Genomic DNA, 18168 nt, shown 5'->3' on the forward strand with positions numbered 1-18168 from the left:
AATCCAGTTTCAGAGATCTGCTGTAGTTCATTGGAAATTCACACACAAAAAGTAATGCAATTCGAAAAGGCAGCACATTTCAGAATCTCAGAATCAGGTTTGTAATCACTGACACATGTCTTGTATATGGCAGTAGTACAGTAAAAGATGTAAAAAGTTACAATTCAAAATGAATGAATCAATGGTGCAAAAGAGGAGTAGTCAGCTAGTGTTCATGGACCATTTACAAATCCGATGGCTGTTAGAAAGCTGTTCTTAAATTGCTGAGTGTTGGTCTTCTTGAGATACTACAACTGAAAGTTCTCAATGGTGGGGAGGCTTGTGCTAATAATGGAGTTGCTGAGTTCACAACTCTCTGAGGCCTATTTCAATGCTGTGCATTGAATCCTACATACCAGGTGGCGATGAAAACAGTTAGAATGCTCTCCATGGTACATCTGTAGAAATTAGTGAATCTTTGGTGACCTACCAAATCTCCTCAAATTCCTAATGAAGCTTAGCCTTTGGTGCGCCTTCTTCATGATTGCATCATCAGGAATCCATAATATTAGTGAACCAAATTCTACATGGAACAAATCTAAATAATTTTTTATATAATCTATTCATGATGTAATAATCTCACTTGACTTTAAACAAGTCTCCAGTTCTGGGGCAGGGGCGGTTTATCATATTGAAAGGGTTTTCTACTGATTTAACTAAATGTAAGGGAATAATTTGTCTTTCGCTGTCCAAAGTTGACCTGTAGTTCAATGAAAACTGTAATGCTCTCTGCAGTTCTCTATTCCTATAATTTTAGATTCCTTGCTGTGCAATTACATTACGTACATAATTAAGCTATATTACAGAAAATTTTGTATTCTTATTATCTTGTCAATGAATCAACCATTTTACCTTCTTAAATCCACTGCAATAATAATAGAACACGATAATCTAGCCTGGCTTGATGACATTCTGATCATGCTTTTATTCAGCCAGTCAAGCAGTAGATTCTCCTTTCTTTATGCATTGCAGTGTGTGCGTGTATCTTCAATCTAATGTGATTTTTTTTTAAAGTGAGGATTTTATTTAGCTTGCATAAATGAACAATGTATGAGATTGACATGTAGAATATCCAAATCAGAATCAAATTCTTCATAAAAACCACTTTTTTATTCAGAGTGTTTGGAAAAATGATTTAGATCACATTATTTTTGGACATTGATTTAGGGTGATGACGTAGCAGTAACAGAGCGAAAACAAACAACTGCACGACTGATACAAGTCGAAAGTAGAACCAAGGATTTATGGCCAGGTAAGACAGTTTTATATTTTCTTATATTGACTAAAGTTCCAGTAGTAATAATAAATAATCTTACGTGCACGGAAAGCTTTAAAATGCAGGCGAGTATGAAAAACTTGTGGATTTATTTATTGCAGAGTTCAGAACTATGTAGTTACTGTTGCTGCATTAAATCTTATCCATTCCCATAACAGTCCTCCATCTTTCTGTTGTTTCCCCATGACTCGCCTGCTCTCTTCTCCTTTTGCCATGACACAGCTGCTGCCCCCCTTGGGCTCTGTTTCTCTTTCCTATCAAATGCTAAATTCCATTGTCATTTGTTCTTTTTCTCTTACAAATCATCCTGTTCTCCATAAAGGCCAACTGTTATCATGTTGCCTTGACTTTAATGTTAGCACTCACGTCCAACATCCCCTTGCTCTCCAAAGTTCATGAGCATGTCACCACCACCTATTTCTCTGCTCAATATTTAAAATTCCCCTTCACACGGTGCTGCAGTGGCCTAAGTCAAATTATGAACAATATCCTATTGGAGATATGCTTAATATGCAAATATGCTTAAAGTGTCATGTCAACCCCAATGTATCTAACAACATTTTTGAGTAACAAAGCGGGTACATGATCTTATTCTTTATTCATAATAAAAACTGATTCTGATAATTATCTGGGTAGAATGTAGTCATCCATAATCTTTATTTTCTAACTGCATTCTTCAAAAATGCAGAAAGCAAATGTCTAATATATACAGTAATTTGTATACAGATTTAAAACTGATATGATTCTTACGTCACATGGTAATTCATTTAGATATAAGCAAAACTTACAACTCTGGATCATGAAGGATGAAAAGTAATTTTACAATGGAGACAACATCTTCAATATACCAAGCTCCTAAGTTAGAATATGAAATAAGCACATTTGATTGTATTAGTGGTAACTTTTGGGATTTCATTACTTACTGTCTAATTTTTTCATTCACTATCCAAATCTGGATCATTTAAGAATCAATAGCTGATTGCTTTTCTTTTACCCATTTATTCTCTAATTTTCTACTGTATATGAAAATCAATTCCAGTGATCTCATTCCCCCAGAATTTCCATTCATATAACTAAACCATGTTGGCTGGAAATTGAACTGAACTCTTTCTGGGTTTCTATAACTCAAAACCACACCAAGAGGGAATTTACTTACAGATCCAGTTAGAGGTTCAATCTGTATTCAGTTAAGAATGTCAAAATTTCAAGTTATTTCTCAGTGCTGGATGATTGAATCAATTAACTTCACCTCTGCCTCAGTATAGTGTAAGGCTGCTGATCTTATTTTAAGTTTAGGTGAGCTGTTGTGTGCAACAAGTACATGTTGCAGAAAATCCTACAAAAGTTAGTGGATATGGCCCAGCCCATCCTGAGTAAATCCCTCCTCACCATGGAACGCATCTACACAGAGTGTTGTCACAGCAAAGCAGCATCCATCATCAGAGACCCACACCACCCAGGTCACGCTGTCTTCTCGTTGCTGCCACCAGCAAGAAGGTACAAAGCCTCAGCACCCACACCACCAGGTTCAGGAACAATCATTACCCCTCATTCAATAGGCTTTTGCAACAGCGGGAATTGTTGCTTATTTCTCTATAACTTTTTCTTTTGTATTTGCACAGTTTGTTGTCTTTTGCGTATTGGTTGTTTGTCCATCCTGTTGGGTGCAGTCTTTCATTGATTCTATTGCATTTCTTGGACTTGCTGTGTTTGCCCGCAAAAAACAAATCTCAGGGTTGGATATTGTGACATATATGTACTTTGATAATAAATTTATTTTGAACTTTGCAGGTGGTGCCAGTGGCAGTTTGCTGGAAAGACAGCATTTCCTTAACACCTCAGGTTTATTTGTTAACTATATCTCTAGAATACTGTTTTTTTGTGTGGCAGGATCTTACTGATGTTTAAATTAAGCAAAGAGTGGCAATGGCAAGATAGAAAGTCAGAATTGCTGTGATCCATTGGGGTTGCTGATTAAAGCAAAAGTTCTTAAAGTATCACTGTGACTGTACTGGATCTATCACTCTCATCCTACATGGAATGAGGCCAAATAGCAGGAGCAATTCCTAAAAAAGGGAAGGAGTGTGGGACTGGCAGAAGGTAATATTGCTTTCCATATAATAGGAGGGAAAATAATAGCAGTTCTAGGGAAACTGTTGTATTAGAAACAGGCTACATTGAGCTCACAGCATCGAAACAGGTCATTTGGCCTAACCAATCTGTGTTGGTTACTTTGCTCCCCTCAAGCCACCTTCTATTGTTTTTAATGTCAGCCTATCAGCATTACCCTTGTTTTCATTTGCTCTTGAATACTTATCCAGCCACAACATAAATGCATCTAAACCGTTTACCTTAGCCTGTCTCAGTGCCAGTGAGATCAACATTCTCATTGTCCTTTTGATAATGCTTTCAGTTCACTCTGTAGAATCATACAGCACAAAAGAAGTCCCTTCAGCCCTCTATGTCCATGCTGACCATTCAAGTACCTGTCTATACTCTTCCCACTTACTAGCAGTTTGCCCTTGCTTCCCTTTAAGACAATTGACTTGCCAAATGCTTCTTAAATTTTGTGAGAGAACTTTCCTCCACCCCTTTCTTGGATTGTGTGTTCCAGATTGTAGCCACTCTCTGTGTGGGGTAAAAAAACATTTCTCAGATCCTCTCTAAATATCTTACTCACTTAGACCTATGCCTCTGGCCTTAAATACCTCTGTTTGGAAAAATGTTTCATACCATCCATCCATCTATTCATTTCAAAATTTTGAAACCTTTATTTCTTCTCACCTGCCTATTACTTGCCCCTGGGTGCCTTCCTCTTTCTCTTTCTCCTATGGTTCACTCTCCTCTCCCATCAGACTCGTTCTTCTCCAGCCCTTGACCTTTCCCACGCACATGGCTTCATCTACCACCTTCCAGTTATCCTCTTTCCCCTTCCCCCCACCTTTTTATTCTGGCATCTTCCCCCTTCCTTTCCAGTCCCAAAGAAGAGTCTTGGCCTAAAGCGTTGACTATCAGTTAATTTCTGTAGGTGCTGTCTGACCTGCTGAGTTCCTTCAGCATTTTGTGCATGTTGCTTTGGATTCCCAGCATCTGCAGACCTTCTCGTGTTTATGATTTGAACCTCAATCAGGTCTGCTGCAAGAAGAGCAAACCTATCCTTCCTCATAATTGAATCATTCCATTCCAGGGAACATCCTGGTGAATCTCCCTGCAACATCTCCAGTGCAATCACATCCTTCCTGTAGTGTTGTGGCTAGAACTGCATTCAAAAATCTAGCACCAATGTTTTTATAAAGTTGTTCAAGACTTTATTATATTATATGATCTGGCTAATGAAGGCAAGCATCCCAAATGCTTCTTCATCACCCAACCTACCTATGCTGCCTTCTTCAGGGTTCTTTGGACTTAACCTTTCAGGTCCTTTTACTTCTCAGTGCTCCCTCCACTCATGATGTATATATTATGTCCATTACTCTAGTTAGTCAGTGCCCCCCATGCCTCACCTCACACTTATCAGGATTAAATTTTTTATGCCATTGTTCTTGTCAATTTACGAGATGATCAATATCATTCTTTAATCCGAGACTAAGGATGGTATCAACAACAGCTATCAACAACATGCCTACGCTGACTATCCCTTATCTATCCCTAGTTCTACAAGATCTGATTTCTCACTTGTCTTCATACGTTAAGTAGCCTATGGGTTACTTATTTTAACTATAAAGGGAAGTAGGAAAAATATCACTTGTGATCCCATTGAATGGTGGAGTAGACAAGTAAGGCTAACCTAAGTTTCTTACATTTTACCTTATTTATTTTACCAAAATGTAATACCTAACACCCATGTTTAAATGCATTCATCAATTATCTGGCCACTTCTGTAAGATTATCAGTATTATCCTGTAATTTGATACCACTACCCTAGTGCCACCATCTAACGTCATCCAAAAATTCAGAAATTATGTTTTTATATTTTAAAAGATCAAACATATGATGAAAATCCAAAGACCATTTCTCTTTATACAGATGTTGCCTGACCTACTGAGTTTTTCCAGTATTTTCTATTTGTACTAAGTAATTTACGAACCAATAGTTGTCCATCTGACATGCTCACATGATCCTTCTATTCGCTACCTCTCTTAACCACTTACTGCTGTTAGCTGTTTTGTGTCCTGACTCTCTGCTGCATGCCTCAAAACTTTTATATGGGACCTTACCAAAAGATCTTGAAATAAAGATAAAAGTACATTTACAGAATTACTCACATGTATTTGCACTGTAATGCTTTCAAATAATCGTTAGATTTACGGAAGATGTGCAGTTCTGTGTGGTGGGGGCAGAAAGCACAAAAGAAACTGCAGTCCTAGAGCAAAGTATTTCTGCATGCAGACTGGTCAAAACACAATAAACTTGTTAAAATGTTTTTTGATTCTCTATATGTTTTGGATTATTTAAATTTGATATTAACTGTGAGCATCAAACAAATGGCCTATAGAATATGTTCCAGTATGTGTAAACTGAGACAGTTTCAAAGGGATAGCTTCTGCATTGTAGGTAATGTTTTTGTTTGAGTTCTTGTATTTTAGCTACAAATTATTGTCTCCACTCACACACTGATCACTGCATGTGTGAGATTCTATAAGTACAACGTCCATAGGCCACGGTGAATACATTTATTTTCATGAGAGTTAGACAGATTAGAATCTCGCCCATGACAAAAGGCATACTGCTGGAGATTCCCTGCTTTCATTCTAAAATTAAATTGTTTATTAAAAAGAGCTTGACTGATTTAATGCAAAGGAGAATTATTACTGTTCAAACTATAAATTTAATTGTGTTTTCCATTTTCCCTGTTCACTTAAAGCTTATTAATGTATCCAATGCAAAAGCAAAACAAACAGGCTAGGCAGTATCTGTGGAAAATGAAATAGAGTTAAAGTTTCAGGTTGACTATTATTCATTAGAATCATCAACTCTATTTCTTTCCAGAGATACTGACTGACCAACTCTCTGTATCATTTTCTACATTGTTCTAGCATCTGCAGCTTTTTATTTTTATACATTGCTGTGATTCATGTGTTAAATAATTCATAACTAATGACATCAATTCTGAAACGTATTGTTTTATCATTCAAGAAAATTAATTAGAAATTCATTTGTCAGGAACTTCTGCTGCTGATGTTAGTAGGCATTCCAGAATTAAGCTAATGTTCCTTTATTTGCATTGATACTACATCTGGAACATTGCCCTACATAGGAAGGTCTGAAAAACCTTATGTCATCTTGGCCTCCTGGTTGGACATATCTCTGCTGGGTTGTAATAAACTGATGCTGATTTGACACTGTTTGTGTTGCACTAATTTCCTACGATAGCCTCAGTCATGCAAATTCTTGATTCACAGACTTCAATCAGCTTTGCCTTTTTATATAATGCTTATTTTGACCAATTATAAGATGTCTTCACCTATTAGACAAGTGGATGCAAGATAGAGACTATGTGAACTTCGATTCAGAATAAGAATCGCATTTATTATCAGATATATAAATTTAAATCTGCTGTTCTACAGCAACAGTAGAATGCAAAGACAAAATCTATAAATTACAAAAATAAATAGTGCAATAAAATGAATAATAAGGTAGTGGTCATGGGTTCATAAACTATTCAGAAATCTGAGGGCAGAGAGGAAGAAGCTGTTCCTAAAATGTCTTCAGGATCGTGTACCTCCTCCCTGATGGTAGTAATGAGAAGAGGGCATGTTCCAGATGGTGAGGATCTTTATGCCACCTTCTTAGGGCATTGTCTCGTGAAGCTGTCCTCAATGGCATGCTTGGTTGTACCAGTGATGGAGCTGGCTGAGTCTACAACCCCCTGCAGCCTCATGTGATCCTGTGCACTGGAGTCTCCATAGCAGACAGTGATACAATTAATCAGAATGCTCTTGACCTATAGAAATTTGTAAGAGTCTTTACAGGTAGTCCCCGAGTTACGAATGTCCGACTTATGAACAACTCGTACTTACAAACCGAGGAAGGAGAACGCCATCCGCCGTTTTAAGTCGGATCGCGACACCGTCTGCCATTTTAAGTCAGATTGCAATGCCTTCCGCCATTTTAAGTCATTGCCGTTGACACTGTGTTGAGTGTGTAACTTTGTATTTGGCTTAAATTTTTCTTAGCAAGATTCACCCTGACCCCCTCCCCCCACCCCCCCCACCAGTTTTTCTGGTTGGCTGGTTGCGCAGTGAGATCAGCGCCGGGCTCGAGAACGGAGGTTCCCGAGTTCGATCCAGTAACAGACCGCTCCTGAGCGTGCCAGGTTGATGTCGAGTTCACAACTCGGCCTTGTAAAAAAAACACTGCCACCTCCAGTTTAAATTCCCACGCAGAATATTGAGGAGGATCAAATACTCAAACCCAGCACAGTCCCATTTAATCAACACACACAAAATGCTGGTGGAACACAGCAGGCCAGGCAGCATCTATAAGAAGAAGTACAGTCGACGTTTCGGGCTGAGACCCTTCGTCAGGACTGCATCAGTCCCATTTAACCTGTCTCAGTGTGGTGGACTTTAGGACTCGGGGAATTCAGTGCGGTGGTCCTTAGGACCCAGCGAACCTCGGGAGCCGGTGGAGGTCCCACCGCCCGCAGTGTTTCTGTTCTGTTGACGGGAAGCGATCACGATTGAAAATAAAGTGGAAATAATAAAGCTTTTGGAAAGAGGTGAAACATCATCAGTCATTGGAAGAGCGTTAGGCTACAGTCGGTCAACGATCGGAACAATTTTAAAGGATAAAGGATAAAGTGAGAATAATGGAGCATGTGAAAGGCCCTGCCCCGATGAAAGCTACAATTATTACTAAGCAATGCAGTGGTTTAATTATTGGAATACATATGTTTCTTAAGTGTATTATATGCATAGAAAGGTAAAATATATATTATATAATAAGACAAGCGTTTGACTAACTGACGCTAAATAATACTGGATGTACTTGTTCTGACACGTACAAATCTGACTTAAAGATGGAACGGAACTCAGGAACTGAGAATCTGACTCAGGAACGGAACTCGTTCGTAACCCGGGGACTGCCTGTAGTGACGTACCAAATCTCCTCAAGGTCCTAACAAAGTAGAGCCATTGGTGTGCCGCCTTCGTGATTGCATCAGTGTGTTGGGTTCAGCATAGATACTCCAAAATGTTGATATCCAAGAACTTGAAGCTATTCACCTTTTACACTGTTGACCCCTAGATGTGGGCTAGTATGTGTTCCCCTGAGTTCACCTTCCTGAAGTCTACAACTAGTTTCTTGGTCTTGGTGACATTGAGTGCAAGGTTATTGTTGAGACCAACCAGCCAAACAACCTTGCTCCTGTAAGCCTCTTCATTGCTATCTGAGATTCTACCAACAGTGTCATTGGTGAATTTATAGAAGGTGCTTGAGCTTTGACTAGTCACACAGTTTCAAATGCAGAGAGAATAAAGCAGAGGGAGGTATACCTGCCTTTCTGCTGATTCTCATTAATTTCTAGGTAGTTAAGATCAAAAGTAAGTAATTGAAATACAAATTAGCAACAATGCAATTGAACTGGCCTGTAGGATTCATGAGTTTATGTTTATGTTAACACCTTTGAAATGATCTTCTACAAGTCCTCCCCAGTTTATGAATGCCCTGCATATGTTCTTTTCATAACATATGTTTGGGAGAGTGGTGAGCTGGATCTGCTACCTTTCATGTGAGGGGCCAGTTCATAGCGGCGTTTCCAATTTATAAGCTGTTAGGTTTACAAGCTGAGCCCAACCATAACCTAAGGAGGACCTGTATAGTAATGTTTGAAACAGATAATTTTAATTATATTATGATTAAAAGATTCAAGTTTATATCTTTGCATTAGTATTTTGTTAGAAAATTAAAACCAGCCGAACAAAAATTTATTGCAGATTGTGGTAACTTTGTTTATTCATTCAATGGAGAATATTTTTATTTGCTATTTTCCGCATGACCACAAGATGGCAGGTGTAGTCAACCATAATGTTGGATATCGCAAAAATTCACAAACCCTGATTTGATTACCATGTGAACAGCAAGATGATTTAAAGATTTCTATGAGGTAATCTTTCACTTAAATTCTGATTCTTTGGTGTTCTATGGTTTTACTAACCTATCCTTCTAGTAAGATCATTTTTTGTCAGCACTTTGTTCGTGCTGGTATCTGAAGTGCGGCATTAGATTCTAAAAAAACTACAGCTGGCTCCTCTGCAATTCAACTGCTATTGAGCTTAAAATTTAATTAAATTTTTATTAGCTTTTGTGAATTGCAGATAGATAATTTTGTCTACTATTGATGCAACATACTTCTAGGTTAGCTAGTAACTTTTTACAATGCTGATCTGGATCTCAGCACTAACAGAAAATGGATAAACAGCAAGAAGGCAGCCTGACTAATCTCATGCTCCTGTGTGTTTAGTTCTGGAGTGTATTTGGAAGTACTGCTGTAGCAAGTATTTTACTTATCATTTTAATTGGGGAATAAAAAAGAAAGTAATATTTAAATGGAAAGAAGGTACACAATTGATGGATGAAAATGTATTTTTTGTGAACCTGGATGCCGTGCATTTAATGTTGCTGATGGTGTTGATTGAAGAAGACGTGCAGATTAGGGTGGTGAAAGATTTCCTTTTTTTGGGTTTAGTAGAATCACAATTCTCATTGTTTGCTTGAATCATCAGATTGACACTTGGGTAATTTCATTATCAGTCCTTCTGACAATACTGTGTGCCATCACTGCAGAATGGCTCATATGGAATAAAAGGTCTATGTGAAACCCTTTACAATTTCAGGACATCCAGAAATATATTAGCTTTTGCAGCTAATTAAGTACTTTTGAAGTGCAGTCAGTGTTGTAATGAAGGAAACATGGCAAATTTACACAGTGATAATGATCACATAATCTGTTCTGGTGAAGTTAATTGAGCATTAAATCTTAGCCAGCACACTTTGGAGAACTAATCTGTTTTCCTTGAAAAAAGTTCTTTTATGTACACATGTATGGGAAACTGGAATCTTGATTAGCACTGTATTAGAGTGTCAGCGTAGATTTTTGTGCTCAAATCTGGACCCTGAACTCACAACTCTTGAACACAAAGAATGTGAGTACTTCCAATTGAGACACACAAAATTACAAGCTCATATTCCAGAGGTGGGCTTGAACTCGTGCTTTTCTGGTTTAGAGAGTTAAACTGGAACAAGAGTTATTTTCTTCTTATTTGTTGTTGAAATTGTTTATCTTAGACTTTGGGATAAAATCACAACCATCATAATTGTACTTCTTATATCCTACCTGCACATGACATTTCAGGAAATAATCACCATCAAATGTCTTCATAGATGGTCAACAGGTAATATGCTTAAGAAGATTGGGAAGGCCTCCCTTTATCAAGTTCCAGTTTGCAACTTGCGCAAAATATATTTGTGAAATTCATTCCTTGAGGATATCAGACCATTAATGTGGGTCAGGGCTGTGACTTGAGGAAATTCATCAGTTCCGTAGCTCCAGGAAGTGTACAGAAAAGGGGAATGTGGTTCAGTAAAGCAATGCTGCAGGAAAATGACAACCTATGATCCTGACTTATTCTCAGTGGTTGATTACACAGACCTATAAATTTCTGTTTATTTCATTAAATAGTGTGTTCTTTTGGTTGGGTGAAAGAAACTATTGGATTGTAAAAACAAACTGCAATCTAACAGAGTTTCCTACTTTACAAATGTTGAAAATTTTGGCTGCAAAATACTTGATTTACAACACAGAGGGGCCATTCAGCTCATCAGAGCAATTGAATCATTTTGATTCACCCACTTTGTTTTTTCACTATGGCCATACACTTACTTTCTTCCTCATTCCCATCAACTCCCTGTTGATTCTCTTGCCACTTACTTATACTCTGAGTAATTTGAAGTAGCCATTTAACCTACGTCTACGGAATGTGCAAGGAAATGTGGAATATGCATCAAAAATCTTGCAAACTCAACATAAACATTACCCAAGGTCAGGATTGAAGCTAGCTTCATTGAGCTGTGAGACAGCTGTGCCCATTGGAGTGTCCTGACATCTTTGCAAAAGCGTGACATTTTTCTTCCTTTTTATTTCACTGTCTTTCCTGTTTCATGTTTGATAGTAAACAAAACCGCAGATGCTGGAAATCTGACTTAAAATCAGAAAGTACAGCATACATTCATCAGGTCAAGCAGTATATGTGGAGAGAAAAATATTATAAATGTTTAAGTTTGATGACATTTCCAAAGATTGGAACCAAGATAACATTTCAAAGGTTCAATTAAACGTCAGAGAAATGTATACCACATACATCCCAAAATGGTTTTTCTTCACAAAACATCCACAAAAACAGAGAAGTCCCCCAAAGAATGAATGACAGTTAAACGTGAGAACCCCAAAATCCCCCCTGCTCCTCCCTCCTGTGCATAAGCAGCGGCAAGCAACATTCTCCCCTCCCCCACCAACAAAACAAAAAATGCACCCACCACCAAGCACAAGCGTGAGCTAAGCGATAGCAAAGACACAGACCTTGCACTTACCCCAAAGACTATCACAATTTATCCAGTATTCGGCAATCCACAGTTTCTCTCTCTGTATTTAAATTAATAAGCCGATTTACAGTTTTTACACAGATGTGATGCTGCATTGTTAGATTGTCAATAGTAATTGTGTTATTTATTGGTTGACCCAATAAACATTAATATTTTTTGCTCGAGTTAAATATTTTGGCATGTTTTCGCAGAAGTAGGTGGTGAAATACCTATGGTTAGCATTTTCAGAATTACCTTTAAAGACTGATTTGCTAAAAGCCACCAAATCTCATGAAAACAGTGAACTTGTTTTTGGAATTAGTACATTGACAATGTGCTTCACTGGATTAAGATAGAGGAGAAGTAGTCTGGCATAAATTGAATTGAATTACCGGTAACTATTACTTACATCCTTCATACATGAGGAGTAAAAATCCTTACGTTTCCGTCTAAATGTGCAATGTGCAATTTATCGTAATTTATACTAAATAGTATGAACAACAGGATAGTCAATATAACATAGAGATACAGTTGTATCAGCATGAATTAATCAGTCTGATGGCCTGGTGGAAGAAACTGTCCCAGACCCTGCTGGTCCTGGCTTTTATGCTGTGGTACCGTTTCCTGGATGATAGTAGCTGGAAAAGTTTGTGATTGGGGTGACTCGGGCCCCCAATGATCCTTCGGGCCCTTTTTACACACCTGTCTTTGTAAATGTCCTGAATAGTGGGAAGCTCACATCTACAGATGTGCTGGGCTGTCCACACCACTCTCTGCAGAGTCCTGCGATTATGGGAGGTACAGTTCCCATACCAGGCAGTGATGCCGCCAGTCAGGATGCTCTCAATTGTTTCTCTGTAGAAACAGATGTTTATTTACCTTATAATTTTTGTACTGCAAGCTAGAGGGTTCCATTTTCATTATAAGAAACACTTTCAAATGGGAATAATGCAGCTTTAAGGATTTTCAATATATTTTTATCAGTTTTCCAAGCTGTGTTAAGTATTTCTTTAACAAATGCAGCTAAGGAATGTTAATGGAAGCTTTCCGTAGATCTCCCATCAGTGTCCTGTTTAAACTCTGGTGACGTCTCACAATACCTGTATACGTGTAAGTATATATATCAGCGTGAGATTGTAGACCCCATATCAAATGCTGATAAAGGTTTATCCTGACTAAAAATCCACAATCCATAGGAACAGAAGTCTTTTTGTTTGAAGTAGTTGAGATTGATACTGTTGTTGTCCTTTCTTGATTGACTAAGATTATGGGCTAGTCATGTGAATGACTTGATTGTTTCTTTGTATTGGCTTCATCTAAACCTCATCTGTTTTACATCAGTAAAACTTCACAGCCAAACACTCTGCCCTTCCTCAATCCTGACACTTGTAGGCCTCTCTATTATCAAAGTAAGAACAAAAGAACTGTTTGGGTTGGTCTTACAGTTGTGCTTTGCAGCTTGGAACTATTACCAGAAAACAAGCAACATAGAACTTGAACCAGTGCATATTCACATTAGTTCCATATGTGCTGTGAACTCTTACGTCAACAGGTCTGAGATTAAACACAGTGTGTTTGGGTCAACATATAAAATCATTCAATGACCAATTGTTTTTATATTTCAGTTCATAAGAGCTGCAGTTCAACATGCTTCTGTCTTTGTTTACAACTTCCTTATTTGCTGTTGCCACTTCCTTACGTTTCTCAGACTGCAGAGAGCCAGGCTACAAAGCACTGCTGATACCTCTCAGCTCAGCAACAAACAGAACACCTTGTGCAATGAGGTACATAGTCAGGGTATGTGAAAGCATTACTGACTGATTTTTCATGATGGTGCATTGACAATTATATTAGTGGTGTTCCTTGCACTTACACTGAATGCAAAATTATTGTCACTTCCATTGCTGATCTCTGTTCTGCTGTTACCTTTGAATCTTCCCTTTCTTGGTTTCTCTGGCTTGGCAAAGTTAGTTATAAGCATTCATAGTAAGCCCACAAACTCCCACAGCAATCTCAGCTATAGTTATTCCCTCCCACCCCACCCCCCCCCCCCCACCAACCCAATCTCCCTTGTTCTTCATTCCTATTCTCTGTCTCCATCTCTTTCATATCTGCTCTATATCATGATTGGACATTCCCTACAAGTCTCTATGAGGTATCATCCTTCTTCCTGAACTATGCTTCTGGTTTCCCCTCTAAACAGAGTCCTTGTTTGATTTCCCTCATTTCTGCCCTCATACCTCTCTTCTAGAAAGAACAAAGATAGAATATCCTCACTTTCCATTCCACTGTCCACTGGATTCAGTGGATCACCCTTTGCAACCTCTGCCAATTTCAATAATATTCCACCTCTAGAAATACATTTCCTCCTCTGACACTTCAGCATTTTAATGGATCCACTCTTCCACCCCTTACAATCGCACTTGCCCATCCATCCATCCATAAGAACTAGGAGCAGAATTAGGCCATTTGGCCCACTGAGTCTGTTCTGCCATTCCATCATGGCTGATTTATTATCCCTCTCAACTCCATTCTCCTGCTTTCTCCCTGTAACCTCTAGTGCCCTGATTAATCAAGAACCTATCAACCTCCTCCTTAAGTACACACTGACTTGACATACACCAACATCTGTAGCAAAAAATTGCACAGATTCACAATCCTCTGGATAAATAAATTTTTCCTCATCTCTGTTTTAAATGGACATCCCTCAATTCTGAGGTTGTGCTCTGGTTCTAGACTTCCCCACTATAAGAAACATCCTCTCCACATACACTCTGTCTAGGCCTATTAATATTCCTTAGGTTTCAATGAGATTCTCCCCCCCCACCCCCGGCCTTCTTCTAAACTCCAGTGAGTACAGGCCCAGAGCCATCAAACAGTCCTCATATGGGATCATTCTTGCAAATTTCCTCTGGACTCTCTCAAATTCTTGCACATCTTTTGTTAGATGAGGGGCCCAAAACTGCTTAGAATACTCCAGGTGCATTCTGACCAATGCCTTATTAAGCCTCAGCATTACAACCTTGCTTTTGTATGCTAATCCTCATGAAGTGAATACTAACATTGCCTTTGCCTTCCTTACATTGACTCAAACAGCAAGTTAACCTTTAGGAAATCCTTCACGAGGACTCCTAAGTCCCTCTGCACCTCTGATTTTTGAACGTTCTCCCCATTTAGAAAGTAGTCTATGCCCGTATTCCAAAGTGCATGATCATGCACTTCCCTACATTAATTTCCATATGCCACTTCATTGCCCATTCCCCTGATCTGTCTTTCTGCAAACACCCTGTTTCTTCAACACTAACTGCCCTTCTACTTATCTTTGTATCATCAGCAAACTTGGCCACAAAGCCATCAATTCCTTCATCCAAATCATTGGCATACATCCCAAAAAGAAGCAGTCCCAACACCAAGCCCCTGCAGCACGTTACTAGTTACTGGCAGCCAACCCGAAAGGCCCATTTTTTTCCATTCATTGCTTCCTGCTAGTCAGTCAATCTTCTATTTATTCAAGTACCTTTTTCATAATACCATGAGCTCTCATTTTGTTAAGCAGCCACATGTGCAGAACCTTCTGAAAATCCAAATAAACAACATCCATTGACTCTCCTTTGTCTATCCTGCCTGTTATTTCCTCAAAGAATTCCAAAAGATTTGTCAGGTAAGAAAACATTTAGAAAACCATGCTGACTTTAGCCGATTTTATCATGTACCTCTGAGTTCATCGAAGTCACATCACAAACTCCAGTTGGTTTTGTTCCTAACAACCTCACATGCAGTGAGTTCCAGATCATAGCCACTCCCGAGTAAAAAAAATGTTCTCCACTACATTTTTTTTGCCCATCGCTTTGAATTTTTTGTTCTCTCGTCATTGAACCATTTGCTGATGGAAACAGCTTTTCTCTCTATGTAGGATTTTAAGTAACAGATCATGAATCATTAAAGTACTAGAAATTCTAAGTGGGAATACTTTGTGCTAATTGCACCATTTTCAATTCTATTAGTAATTTTTCAAAAGCTGAAGTATAACTTCAGTAGCATTCATTCATGGGCCTAGTACCTTTGTGCTGCACAGGTGTCAGGCATTCCCATGCCTAATCATCTATAAGTGACTTGTTACTGGTATTCCCCCTCACCCAAGTCTTCCATCATCAACATCCTGAAAGGGGTCACCACTGACCAGAAACTCATCTGGTCAGCTGTGATTACATAACAATCCTCATAAATACTGTGGCTACGAGATCAGATGAGAGCCTGAGCATCCCGTGAAAAATGACTTGCATAACCTTTCCATCATCTACAAGGCTCAAGTCAAGAGCTGGATGAATGTAGTTCCTGCAACACTCAAGAAGCTTAACAACACCCAGGACAAAGCAGCACACTTTACTCGTACCACTTATACCAACTGAATCATTTCCTTCCACCATGGACAAATCTTGGCTAAACTGCACCATTTGTAAAATTCACTGGACCTATTAATCAAGACACCTCCTACAGCCCCTTTAGGAATCATAAATATGAAAGTATGGAAACACCAACTTCTCCAGGGTCACTTCTAAGTTGTACAACATCAGGACATCAAAATAAATCATCACTACTGCTTTAACATCAATGATTCTAAATTCTGGATCATGCCAATTAGCAAGACCTCACCACTAGGGTTGCAGTCTTGCAGAAAAGCTGTTTTCTCAAGGGTAGATAAGGATGTACAATAAATATTTAACATTCCCATTTATGTTCTGAAAAATTATTTAAACATATTGGGCTACCTATTACAATTTATTACTGCATAAATGCTCTAATACCTATTATCTAGTATTTGTAGCTAGACAGACCTTGAAGGAAGTAATATGTAAGGGTGAGAGCAAAAGAAATTGTGTTTTTAACTTAGAAGTTTCTTAATTTTTAAAGACTTTGAAAGGTAATTTGGAACTGAAAGTCTCAAAAGCTGGCCAGATTTAGTAGTACCAGCATTGCCCCCAATCCTTTGCAAAGATATATTAATTAGCTATAATGTGCACTAAAGAGAGAAAGCTTGATTCTGGTTGACACAGTGAAACAAATTTGAGCAAGACCAGAAATGAGCAAAGGATGTACAATTAAGGAAGAGGCCAGTTGGAGCACCTGTCGATTTGCTTTCGATCTGGAATGTTTATGCATCCAGCGATTGAAGTATTTAAACTGGTATGTGAGGGGAGAAAAGGAAAGCAGATGATTTTGATCTTTCTGAGAATTCCAGTTCCCTGCCTTAACACCTTGATTAGATCAAGAGGATGATGGAGTAAGCCACCAAGAATGAGCTATCCACAGACTATAATTATATTCTGATATTTATGGTAGCATTTGCAATTCCCAGGTAAACTGCTGGAATAGTGTTAAAATCTCACATTTACAATCTCATAGTATTTTTTTATTGAGCCTTTTCTTCCAGGAAATAATACCAGTTCTTCCTGTTTAATTTTGTAGTTTAAACCCCTCATGTCTGGAACTGATCCATTAAAATTTTATTGCACCTCTCAACAGTCACATGTTAAATTCCAGTTGTGATAAGAATGAGGCATAGTACACCAGCTCAGGCATAACTTATCTGATTTCTTTGCTTTCAAATTGATATTATTTTGCACAAATATTCTCTGTTGTTAACTCTTCAACAATAATTCCAATAATGTTAACACAATTATGATCAAATATTTCATTGCTTAAAGGCATAGACAAAAAAACTCACATTTCATAGATTAACTATTTCTAATCTGGTGAATGGTCAGAGACAGAGCAACATGACTGCAAAAGATACAGGTGGGTGATCCCAGAGGAGCTTCAGTCTTGCCCGATGGGTAATAGGCTCTTGCTCCTTGTGTGGATGAGGGTGGAGACTTTTGAGAGGATATGCAAACATGGCACAGTTAGTTATTCAAGTGGGGAGGAGGAAGGTAAACATAGTAGGCACAGTTAGGGAATAGTTAATGTTTTTTTAAAAAAAAATTTAATTGAATTTTCAAATTGGTTACATAGAATAGAATAATATCAGCCCTACCCCCTCCCCTTAACCCCTCCCCCCCACAACATAGTTAATGTTTTTGTCACAAACACAGGAAGTCCCAAAAGTTGTGTCACCTGCCTGGAACGATTAAGGACACTTCATGTTGGCTGAAGTAGAACTTGGAATGGGAGGGGGAGGATCCTGTTGTACTGTTTCACATACGCACTAATGATAGATAAGAAGGAGTTTCTGTTGTGGAGCTCAGGGCAAAATTGAAAAGCAGAACAATAAG

General features: G+C 38.4%; 1 protein-coding gene across 2 annotated transcripts in view; it reads left to right on the top strand.

The window, feature by feature from the left end:
* The window catches only part of kiaa0586 (KIAA0586 ortholog), a 514968-nt gene that overhangs the window by 462808 nt on the left and 33992 nt on the right, over window positions 1-18168 (top strand). For both annotated transcript variants that reach the window (XM_073039936.1, XM_073039935.1), the window contains exon 31: window positions 1207-1291. In XM_073039936.1, the coding sequence (XP_072896037.1) occupies window positions 1207-1291 (85 nt within the window). The remainder of the gene's footprint in view (window positions 1-1206; window positions 1292-18168) is intronic.

The sequence above is a fragment of the Hemitrygon akajei genome, chromosome 3 (genome assembly GCF_048418815.1).
Source record: "Hemitrygon akajei chromosome 3, sHemAka1.3, whole genome shotgun sequence".
Lineage (NCBI taxonomy): Eukaryota > Metazoa > Chordata > Chondrichthyes > Myliobatiformes > Dasyatidae > Hemitrygon > Hemitrygon akajei.